General features: G+C 43.3%; 1 protein-coding gene across 1 annotated transcript; it reads right to left on the minus strand.

The window, feature by feature from the left end:
- Window positions 1–9,724: 9,724 nt before the first annotated feature.
- On the minus strand, window positions 9,725–10,651 carry LOC129401858 (olfactory receptor 2M2-like). The gene has a single exon (XM_055124769.1). The coding sequence runs from the start codon at window positions 10,649–10,651 to the stop codon at window positions 9,725–9,727; it is 927 nt and encodes a 308-aa protein (XP_054980744.1).
- Window positions 10,652–12,093: the final 1,442 nt, after the last annotated feature.

The raw sequence follows: 12,093 nt of genomic DNA on the forward strand, positions 1-12,093 counted from the left end.
CCTCTTCAGCCTACCTGTATCTTTCAGACAGTTGCAAAAGCAAGGGGCACAGTCTCTGTATCATTGTACCAGATAAAATCAGACAGCAATCTCATTTTTACTACTTAAATCACCACATACTTTAAACCTCAAATAAAGGCTTCTAGAAATATTGTTCTTATATATCTTTTTTTTTTTTGCTTTTTGGGTCACACCCAGCAATACACAGGGGTTTCTCCTCCCTTATGCACTCAGGAATTACCCCTGGCCGTGCTCAGGGGACCATATGGGATGCTGGGATTCGAACCTCGGCCAGCCGCGTGCAAGGCAAACGCCCTACCCGCTGTGCTATCACTCCAGCCCTTTCTAATATATCTACAAAAAGTTACACTTATGCTCATAGGATCCAAATCTAGACTCAAAACCATGAATGCAAACACTATCATAACATATAATCTAATTACAATAACTCATATATACATATATGAATCTTTTGCCCCGGCACCTGGCTTTCTCACGGGGGCCCCTTGGAGCAGGGCTGGTTGAGTTTCTATCCCCACCCGCAGAAGACCTCCGGGATTCCGCCACAGCCACACTCAAGGCCTCTCTCCACACGTTCCGAGGAACTGACAGAGAAACCCAGGTGTACGGGACCCAGGGCTGACATCTCCAAGCCTGCTCAGATCGGGACTGGGGCTACTCCACCCAGACCCTCTATTTTCCAGTCACTTGGTAGCCACACCAACAAACTGCCCCCGGAGCCGAGTAATTCCAGCAACAGCCAAGATCCAGAGACTATAAAACAATGCTCCCAGGACCCGGGTGGCCTTGCCTTTGCACAGCCACTTTGCTGCTGAATGACCAGGACCCAGAGACAGCCATATTACTTAGGATCCCAACAAGAGCTTGCAGCCATGTCTCCAGACTGTGAACTAAGCTTTTTCCCCACCTCGGCTAATGGGGGAAATATCCTTCTTTCTTGGTTTTTCTTCCCTCTGGGAGGAAGCGGCATTGTGTCCACCATATTATGGAACCTTTAAACAGGTATGAACTTGGTGGCGCGGGAAAAAAAAATGTGTTTTGAACTTGAAACAGCAGGACGCTTGGGCAGTCTCGGGCCGGGGCCGGTGCCGGCCCAAGCTCCGCCGAGATTCGACCTGGGTGGCCATGCCTTTGCACAGCCGCTTTGCTGCCAAATATCCATGACCCAGAGACAGCTATATTACTTGGGGTCCCAACGAGTGCTTGCAGCCATGTCTCCAGACTGTGAACTAAGCTTTTGCTCCATGCTGCCCCAGGAAGGAAGATGATTCAATTTCCAACTTAAATCTCCCTGGACTTAAGTACTAAAATACAGACTTTATATATCTTCATACTCATCAGTGGAAAACTAATTATCAAATGTTTCCTTGTCAACAGGGCCGTATTCTTGGGGGATAAACTCCAACACGAATAGTAAGTTCTGTGTTGAAACTCCAACAACAACAGTGAGTTTTGTATTGAAATATGGAATGTAATCAAGGTAAAGAGAAAAGAAAGTGAAATTTATCAGTTATGCAGGGGAGATGGGGGATGGGAGGTGAGGGGTGGGATGTATACTGGGTTTTGTTTTTTTGTGGTGGTGGTGGAATATGGGCACTGGTGAAAGGACAGGTGTTTGAGAACTGAGACATAACCCTGAGAACTTTATAACTTTCCAAACGGTGATTCAATAAAATTAATTTTTTTAAATAACATTAAAAATACATAAATAAAATGAAAACCCAGTTAAAAAAAAATACGCTCCCAGAAGTTGTTTCATAGAAGTTCTCTTATAGAATAGTTCTCCATCTCAGAGAACATTGCAAGATACCGAGAGCATCCTGCCCACACGACAGTGCCTGGCAGCTCTCCGTGGTGTATTCGATATGCCAAATACAGTAACAATGATGGGTCTCATTCCCCTTACCCTGAAAGAGCTTCCAATGCGGCACCGCTGGAAAGAATGAGTCAAGAGAGGCTGCTAAAATCTCAGGGCTAGAACGAAATGAGACGTTACTGGTGCCCACTCGAGAAAACTGGGATGACAGTGATACAGTGATAAAGTGATACATATATAAGTATATATATATATATACACACACACACACACACATATATATATACATAGTTGTTTTTGTTATTGCTGTTGGGGGTCACACCTAGCAGTACTCAAGGGTTATCTGGACTCTGCACTCAGAAATTACTCCTGCAAGTGCTCAGGGGACCATATTGGATGCTGGGAATCAAACCTAGGTGAAATGCCCTACCTGCTGTACCTTGGCTCTAGTCCTTTAAAATAGTTTTAAATTGACTCAAGGGGCTGAGGAGATAGTACAGAGGCTAAGGCACTTGCTTTGCATATAGGTGATTGCCGATTGTTTTAGTTCCTCTGTATTTTGGCCACACCTGGCCAAATACAAAATACAATGCACTGCTCAGGGGTTATGCCTGGCTCTGCACTCAGGAACCAGTCCTGGCAATGCTCCAAGTACCTTATGGTGTTCCAAGAAATGAACCTGGGTCAATCAAAGCACCTTACCCGATATACTATCTTTCTGACCACTACCCCAGTTCTGAGTTCTATCCCCAGAACCACCAAAAGCAATCCCTAGGTGACCAAAAGTGACCTAGGAGTAAGCCCTAAATAGCACCTGATTGGCCCAAAAACACAAGAATTACTGACAGGAAACGTGAAGAAAAAATTTAATAAACCTGACATGCACACATGAACTTAGTTCATTAATTATATCTACATCATGATCATCCTTTTTATAAATAAATATATGGAACTGTAGTACTGTAGCACTGTCATTGTCATCCCGTTGTTTATTAATTTGCTCGAGCTGGCACCAGTAACGTTTCCATTGTGAGACTTATTACCGGTTATGGTATATCAAATATGTCAAGGCTAGGTTGTCAGACTCTGCCATGCGGGCAGGATACTCTCAGTAGCTTGCCGGGCTCTCCGAGAGGGATGTAAGATTTGAACCCGGGTCGCCTGCACGCAAGGAAAATGCCCTACCCGCTGTGCTATCACTCCAGAAATATATGGAACAATTATGGAAATCCAGAATAACTTCTCATTTTTATTTTAACTTGGACTTCAAAACAAAGAAATTCCTCTTAAGAGAAATTTCATAAGAATTTAAAAAAGGGCTGGAGAGATAGTACATAGGGTATGGTGCTTGTATTGTATGCAGTCAACTCAGGTTCAATCCCCAGTACCCCGTTGGTCCCCCAAGTCCCACAGAAGAGATCCTGGAGAACTAAGCCAGCAGTAAGTCCTGAACATTGCTGAGTGTAGAAAACAAAAGTCAGTGCTAACATTTGAAGCTTAGTGTGTATTTCTGTGCTTTAATATATCAAATAAACCTCCTGGGAGGAGAGGCTGTACGCCCAGATACTCACACAGTTCACATGACTGCATTCTGAGGAAGAGGGTGTGAAAAAGAGGCAGCAGGCATGAGGACAGACACGGGTGCTCATGGAAACCACTCTTGTGCTCTACCCAACAGAATCCCTGTCACACATGGCTAGTCCTGCAGCAAGATTACTGGGAAAAAGACACCAGTGTCCTCCTTTCTTCTGTCCGGGCCTGGGTCTCTGCCCAACTGAACCTATTTCTCAGATGACAGGGTCTTAGCACTGTCTCAGGATGAAGTGAGCATCAAATCGCAAGAGCAAGCAATAAGTGTTTTGTTTTCACACAGATTTTTGTCTTTCTCTTGGATTATGCTTAATAAGTAATATTCAAAAATTTTACTGACAGGGGGCTGGAACGATAGCATATCAGGTAGGGCATTTGGCTTGCACGCAGCCGACCCGGGTTTGATTCCCAGCATCCCATATGGTCCCCTGAGCACCACCTGTGGTAATTTCTGACTTCAAAGCCAGTAGTAACTGCTCTGCATTGCCAGGTATGACCAAAAAAAAGTTACTGACAATTTAAAGGGAATCTTGCAATTTGTTCCTCTGACTTAATAAAGCAGGCATTTAAACTAATTTAAACAGGTCTGGTCTGTTGGGATAGTATCATCTGGAGGACACTCTGCTGAATCAGCACCCTGAACCAAAGCCCGCTCAGACACAGGACACGAGAGGCACCGGCTGCACTTACCCTAAAGCCTCAGAGTCTGAAATCTCAGAGAAGAAATGGAGCTCAACTCCTGAATGAAGGGTAACATCTGGGGGATCCACAAATACACACTTAAAATTCCAAAACTGAATCAGGCAGGGTGAGTATCGTAGTACATAAATAGCATATTGAATTTGTGAAATATAAGCATTTTCAATAACAAATATGTCACATAATGTGAAGGTGTCCCTCAGGGTCTTCCCTAGCCCACCTGATTGAGTATTCACCTGGTTTGCTCAACGATTAAATTCCAAGGTGAACATAACATTGTGCCCTAAACACAGTAGAAATGACATCTGTACCTATATATTCATTGCAGCACTGTTCACAATAGCCAAAATCTGGAAACAGCCCGAGTGTCCTGAAACAGATGACTGCTTTAAGAAACTTTGGTACATCTACAGAATGGAATACTATGCAGCTGTTAGGAGAGACAAAGTCATGAAATTTGCTTATAAATGGATAAACGTGGAAAGTATCAAGCTAAGTGAAATGAGTCAGAAAGAGAGGGACAGACATAGAGGGAATGCTCTCATTTGTGGAGTGTAGCGTAGCATCACATGAGGATGACACCCAAGGACGGTTGATACAAGGGCCAGGGGGATTGCCCCATAGCTGGAAGACTGCTTCATGAACAGAGGGGAGAAGGCACCTGGAATAGAGAAGGGATCACTAAGAAAATGATAGCTGGAAGGAAGAGTTGGGATGGGAGATGCACGCCAAAAGTAGATAATGGACCAAACATGATGACCTCTCAGTGTCTGTGTTGCAAGCCATAATGCCCAATAGTATAGAGATAATATGGGGAATATTGTCTGCCAAAGAGGCAGAGACAGAGTGGGAAAGGGAGTGTATACCCAGGATACTGGTGGTGGGGAATGTGCACTGGTGGAGGGATGGGTGTTTTTATCATAGTGATATTGTAACCCAAACATGAAAACTTGTAACTATCTCACGGTGATTCAATAAAATTTAAAAAAAAAATTGTGCTCTAAAACAAGATGTGTATCTCAGAATGGAAAAATAATTTTTTTTTGCTTTATGGGTCACACCTGGCGATGCACCGGGTTCACTCCTGGCTCATACACTCAGGAGTTACCCCAGTCGGTGCTCAGGGGAACATATGGGATGCTGGGTTTCGACCCAGGTTAGCTGCGTGCAAAGCAAGCGTCTATCAGCTGTCCTATCACTCCTGTGTCAGAAAAATAATTTTAATCATAAAAGGTTATTTAAATCTGTTCTAACTCAGGTACCATCACCCAATATATTAATAGCTAGTGGATAAACATTAATTTGGAAAAATAATTTCCTGTCGAAATTTTTATATAATTATAGTGAGTTCAATATTCACATACTAGTATGATGATTTCATTAGAGATTTGAAATATCCCCATTCATTTCAGTTTTCAAAAAAAGTTTTCCAGAAAAATCCTAATGTGCAGATAGATTCTTTCATATATGACCACCTATCATATATTTCTTGCATAAAAGTGACTTCAGATGTCTACCCTGGAAATTTCTAGAGAACTTTAGCTCCCTAAAATGAAGTTAAAGTATGACATCAATCCAACATTAGTAGCTGCCTTCTTATCGAAAATGGCAATAAATACCAATTTTCATTGATATTAGATGAGCTGTTAGATGAACTGGATTACTTGTCTCAACAGAATATGTCTATAATCAGAATAAGAACATAAGTTAAATGTTATAAATGTATGCACATTATAAACAGATGGCTTTTAGAGGTTCTCCATTATAAACAAAAGGTTCACGTACCAATCATGAAGCATCCTAATGAACTTTTCCAGCCTATTCCTGAGGAAATGCTGCCACTTACCCATGTGAACAAAACCCATGCAGCCTATGAACTGGGGCAGGTGCGGGTCATGTTCCTCCAACAGCAGAAGCCCACAGGCACCAAGGCTAAGAGGTTAAATACTTTGGATCATTGCTTCAACAGGCGAAGGACTATTTGCTGCTCCCTCTCCATCCTCAGAGGGGCTGTTCCCAATCAGAGCACAGGTCCCCCAGGTGATGTGCACCAATTATCTCACTGTTCTGCTGGACAAAGAAATGACTAGAGCTTAGCTCGGGAGGACAGGCACCAGCTACCATCGGGAATGCGTAGTGATCTGTCACCAAGTGTGACCCACTGCCAATCCCCAAACAGGCATTAGTAGGTAGCTGTCGGGAGAATAAGCCATTCCAGAGCAATTCTGCAATTGAAAATCACTTATTTCCACTCCCACGTGGAAACACAAGGGAGTGACTGCTCGTGTGCCCACCAAGGAGAAGGGGGAATTCTGACCAGGTAAAACCATCCACTTGCCCTTATGCATACAGAGAACAGTTTCAGGAAAAACACAAAACCTTCCCCGAGACAGAAAAAAAGGCAATAACAGAGATGAGTTTCTTTATAGGGAAGGAGCACAGGAGCCCCCAGGGGAAAAGTATCTTTAAGGGGAGGGAACAGAGGAGCCCCCAGAGGAAACGGTGGTTCTAAACCTCGAAATACAGGGGCTGAACTGACAGGCAGGAGGCTAAGTTGGGAGAAGCTGGAACTGAAAACGCTGGTGCTGGGAGATGGCAGGTGCTGGGCTTGAAGGGAACAACCTTCCACTGGAACCAAGGACTAGGACCCCTGGCTGTCTGGACACATGCAAGATCCTCTCCTGGCCCCGGTGGGGAGAGGGGACCGCTGAGAGAACTCAGCTTCCTCCCCACAAAGGCCTGTTCCATGGGGACGGTGTTTACCGGAGATCGCATGTACCAACCTAAAGGGCTGCTCCCCAAATCAAGGATTTCTTATGAGCAATCCTCAGACCAAAAGGGAGCCCCATGATATGTTCAAAGTGGTGCCAAACCACTTTAGTTAAGAACACCCATACTGGAATACTTATCAAGATGACAACTCAAAACTGGAAGTGTGTACCATACAGGCAATACCTACAACTCCATAACTAAGACACAGATATTCCAAGAAATTTTAAAAGGATTACTCAACACTGATGATAACAGATACAAAAAGTAATCCTGAAAACAAAAATTAAAATCCCCAGAGATAGAATTATATAGGAAAGGCGAGAATCTATCTCTTATAAATGAAGCATAAAGTCTGAAAAGCATCACACAGATATAATCTGAAACTGCATGGAATAATTAAGAAATAAATAAAATTAAAGTGTACACAAAGGGTTACCTTTTCTAGATCTACCAAAATAGAGGATTTCAGTAATACAAACTTTTTGAATGAACTCAAATTTTAAAGCTCTCAACTAAAGCAACTGATGTACATACTGAATGTTATACATGAACCACATGTCAACCAAAAAGGAAAACCTTACACATAAAATATGTGCAAGTCAGCCGCTAGTGTGACCACCAGACATCATATCTCTTCATTCTCAGCAGTGAAAAACAAAGTATAAAATGCTTCCTTTCCAGCAGGTCCGACTTTTGGGGGGAGGAACGGAAATCCAAACAATTATAGTGAGTTTTTTGTTGAAATATTGAATGCAATAAAAGTAAAGAGAAATGAAATTTATCAGCTACACAGGTGGGGTGGCGGGCTGGGAGATAGGGGTTCAGGGGGAGGTTTACTGTGGTTTTTGGTGGTGGAATATATGCACTGGTGAAGGGATGGGTGTTCGAGTATTGTATACCTGAGACTTAAGCCTGAAAGTTTGTAAATTTCCACATGGTGATTCAATAAAATAAATAAATAAAAATATATACAAGTTTCATAAATATGAATACATATATATAGTCAAATTGTAAGAAAGCTTTGAATATAAGTTTTAAAATACAAATCCCAGAAGCAGACATAGGTTATCAGGTACTTGACCTACGTCTCAACATTCAATTCATAGAAGTGACTCTCAGTACAAAGAAAACCAAATATATATATGAAAGATTTGGTTTAGTGATATTTACTTTAGTTTAGTTCAAACTGATAAAAGAGTAGATAACCTAATGAAAACAATTGTTAGACTTGAAAATTACATACATTTATGAATATATACAAAACTTCATCATCATAATCATCATCATCATCATCCCACTGATGGTCGAATTTCTTGAGTGGTCTCAGTAACATCTCCATTCATCCTAGCTCTGAGATTGCAGAAGCCTGTCTCTCCTTGTCCTTCCAATGATGCCAAATTGGAGGCACTTTCAGGGTCAGGGGAATGAGACCCAGCATTGTTACTGGTTTGGGCATATGAATACACCATGGGGAGTTTGTGAGGCTCTACCAAATGGGCAGGATACTCATGGTAGCTAGCCAGGTTCTCCCAGAGAGAGAACTAGGCTACAAGATGTCCCGCGGCTACTTCCAGGAGCTTGGTTTTAAGTCTCTGCATTTGGGCCCTTGGTGGAATTATAGGGTGCTGGGAGCAGTTCCTGGGTGTGACCACCGTGCTACTGGAAAGTGGCAAATCTGGGCGGAAGACACCCAGTCACAATCTGAGAAAGCTTGGAGGTCTCAACCCCGAGTCCCACACACCTGGTTTCCTCTGCCAGAACCTTCATGCATGAGGTTTGTCCGAACTTGTGGAGAGGGGTCTTGTGTGCATGGCTGTGGCTAGGCTCCAAGGTCTTCAGCCCCGGGAGCACTGCTCATGGTGTTGATGGAATCTGGACCCCACCCCATTCAAGGGACCCCCGGGAAGACAACCACACGCTCGGCAAGAAACTCTCTACAAAACTTAGCAAAAGATATTGCAAATGTAAAATAGAAAAATGGCCTAAAAAATTTCTCAAACATGCACAAAATAAATGTGTGATTGTGTATATACATACGTAACATCACTAATCATCAGAGTGTAAAAATCATACCTCTGATGATCCCTATTACCAAAAATACACACAAGTATAATTCAAACTTGACTAATACAACATAAATATACATCTAAAGTTAGCTTATATGAAATAAAGAAAACAGATTAACTAACAAAGGAAACAAAATTCAAAGACACTGAAAATGATAGGCAGTTTTAGTTGTAGGCAGAGAGAGAAATTGAGAATTGGGGAGTGGGGTGAAAAGGGTACATTCTATTATTAATTTCAGAAGGCGATTACTATCAATTATTCCTCAATATCAACAAGTATGACACTGTACTAATACAGATGAAATTTATTACATTAAATCTAGATAATAAAAATGATTTTTATTAAACTTAATAAACTTTTCTTAATCTTAATTTAAAAGAGTCACTTAGAATACATCTAAATTCCAAAGGAGCAAAAATTGCACTAGGGCAATTGTGAATAAACACTAGAAGATCTTCCTTCTGAAGATCTAAATATTCTTAAAACTAAAAGATGATATTTGCAACAATAAAGACATATGTAAGAAATTAGTCAATTTACCATTTACTACCAATAGTCACAAAGGTTACAGGATTAATATTGTGTTCTAAAAATAAGTATCAATTTTTATGAGATTTGTGAACATACTTATTATATTTCTGAAAATATCTGGTATCTGAAATACATGACTATGTCAGGATATATATGCGTTAAAATTCATTAGAAAACAAAGGAACAGTTCCCTTGGTTGATATTATAAACGGAAACACTCCAGAGTCCTCATTTTCCAAGAACTTTCCAGAAGGCTCTAGCAACATCCTTGTTCCGCAGGCTGTAGATGAGAGGGTTGAGCATGGGCGTTATAATGGTGTAAAAGATAGAGACCAATTCCTCCTGCTCAGGGGTGTGGTAGGACTTTGGCACAATGTACTTGATGATGGCAGCACCATAGAAGAGGGACACCACAATCACGTGAGAAGAGCACGTAGTCAAGGCTTTCCTGAGTCCCTGCCTTGACCCCATGCCCAGTACAGTGGACAGTATGCTGCCATAGGAGCCCAGAATAGCTGAGATGGGAGGGAGGAGAAAAATCACCCCACTCACAAAAACACCCTTTTCATACTGGGAGGTGTCCACACAGACCACTTTCAGGAGAGCTGGGATCTCACAAAAGAAATGATGGATTTCCCTGGAGCCACAGTAAGGGAGATTCAGAGTGTAGATCACATGGATCATAGCATTGAGCAGGGACCCCAGCCAGGTCACAAGTACCAGCACCACGCAGACCCTGGGGCGCATGAGGATGGGATAGCGAAGTGGCTGGCAGATGGCCATGTACCGATCATACGCCATCACAGCCAGCAAAAGACACTCTGATCCAGCCAGCGTGCTGAAGAGGGACATCTGAAAGCTGCACCCTATGAAGGAGATGCGGCGATCCCCTGAGAGAAAGACCAGGACCATCTTGGGGACAAAAGTGCAGATATACAAGAGATCCATGAGGGAGAGCTGGCTGAGCAGGAAGTACATGGGGTTGTGGAGAAGAGGGTCAGCCCAGATGAGGAGGAGGATTGTGGAGTTGCCAAGCAGGGCGACCAGAAGGTCCACCAAGGTGAGCGCCACGAGGACCCAGGGAACTGGGGTGCCGTGAAACAGATCCAGGAGGATGAAATCACTCCCTGAAGTCTGGTTGCTCTGCCATGCCATCCTCTTCAGCCTACCTGTGTCTTGCAGACAGTTGCAAAAGCAAGGGGCACAGTCTCTGTATCATTGTACCAGATAAAATCAGACAGCAATCTTATTTTTGTTACTTCAATCACCACATACTTTTAAACCTCAAATAAAGGCTTCTAGAAATATTTTTCTTATATATCTTTTTTTTCTTTGCTTTTTGGGTCACACCCAGCAATGCACAGGGTTTTCTCCGCCTTATGCACTCAGGAATTACCCCTGGCCGTGCTCAGGGGACCATATGGGATGCTGGGATTCGAACCTCGGCCAGCCGCGTGCAAGGCAAACGCCCTACCCGCTGTGCTATCACTCCAGCCCTTTCTAATATATCTACAAAAAGTTACACTTATGCTCATAGGATCCAAATCTAGACTCAAAACCATGAATGCAAACACTATCATAACATATAATCTAATTACAATAACTCATATATACATATATGAATCTTTTGCCCGGCACCTGGCTTTCTCATGGGGGCCCCTTGAAGCAGGGCTGGTTGAGTTTCCATCCCCACCTGCCGAAGACCTCCGGGACTCCGCATAAGCCACACTCAAGGCCTCTCTCCACACGTTCCGAGGAACTGACAGAGAAACCCAGGTGTACGGGACCCAGGGCTGACATCTCCAAGCCTGCTCAGATCGGGACTGTGCCTACTCCACCCAGACCCTCTATTTTCCAGTCACTTGGTAGCCACACCAACAAACTGCCCCCGGAGCCGAGTAATTCCAGCAACAGCCAAGATCCAGAGACTATAAAACAATGTTCCCAGGACCCGGGTGGCCTTGCCTTTGCACAGCCACTTTGCTGCTGAATGACCAGGACCCAGAGACAGCTATATTACTTGGGGTCCCAACAAGTGCTTGCAGCCATGTCTCCAGACTGTGAACTAAGCTTTTGCCCCACCTTGGTTAATGGGGGAAATATCCTTCTTTTCTTGGTTTTTCTTCCCTCTGGGAGGAAGCGGCATTGTGTCCACCATATTATGGAACCTTTAAACAGGTATGAACTTGGTGGCGCGGGAAAAAAAATGTGTTTTGAACTTGAAACAGCAGGACGCTTGGGCAGTCTCGGGCCGGGGCCGGTGCCGGCCCAAGCTCCGCCGAGATTCGACCTGGGTGGCCATGCCTTTGCACAGCCGCTTTGCTGCCGAATGTCCATGACCCAGAGACAGCTATATTACTTGGGGTCCCAACGAGTGCTTGCAGCCATGTCTCCAGACTGTGAACTAAGCTTTTGCTCCATGCTGCCCCAGGAAGGAAGATGATTCAATTTCCAACTTAAATCTCCTTGGACTTAAGTACTAAAATACAGACTTTATATATCTTCATACTCATCAGTGGAAAACTAATTATCAAATGTTTCCTTGTCAACAGGGCCGTATTCTTGGGGGATAAACTCCAACACGAATAGTAAGTTCT

Source organism: Sorex araneus, chromosome 2, assembly GCF_027595985.1.
Source record: "Sorex araneus isolate mSorAra2 chromosome 2, mSorAra2.pri, whole genome shotgun sequence".
Taxonomy (NCBI): domain Eukaryota; kingdom Metazoa; phylum Chordata; class Mammalia; order Eulipotyphla; family Soricidae; genus Sorex; species Sorex araneus.

What these genes read in the sequence shown, in the direction of transcription:
- LOC129401858 (XM_055124769.1), bottom strand. Translation starts at nt 10,651, where the DNA reads ATGGCATGGCAGAGCAACCAGACTTCAGGGAGTGATTTCATCCTCCTG.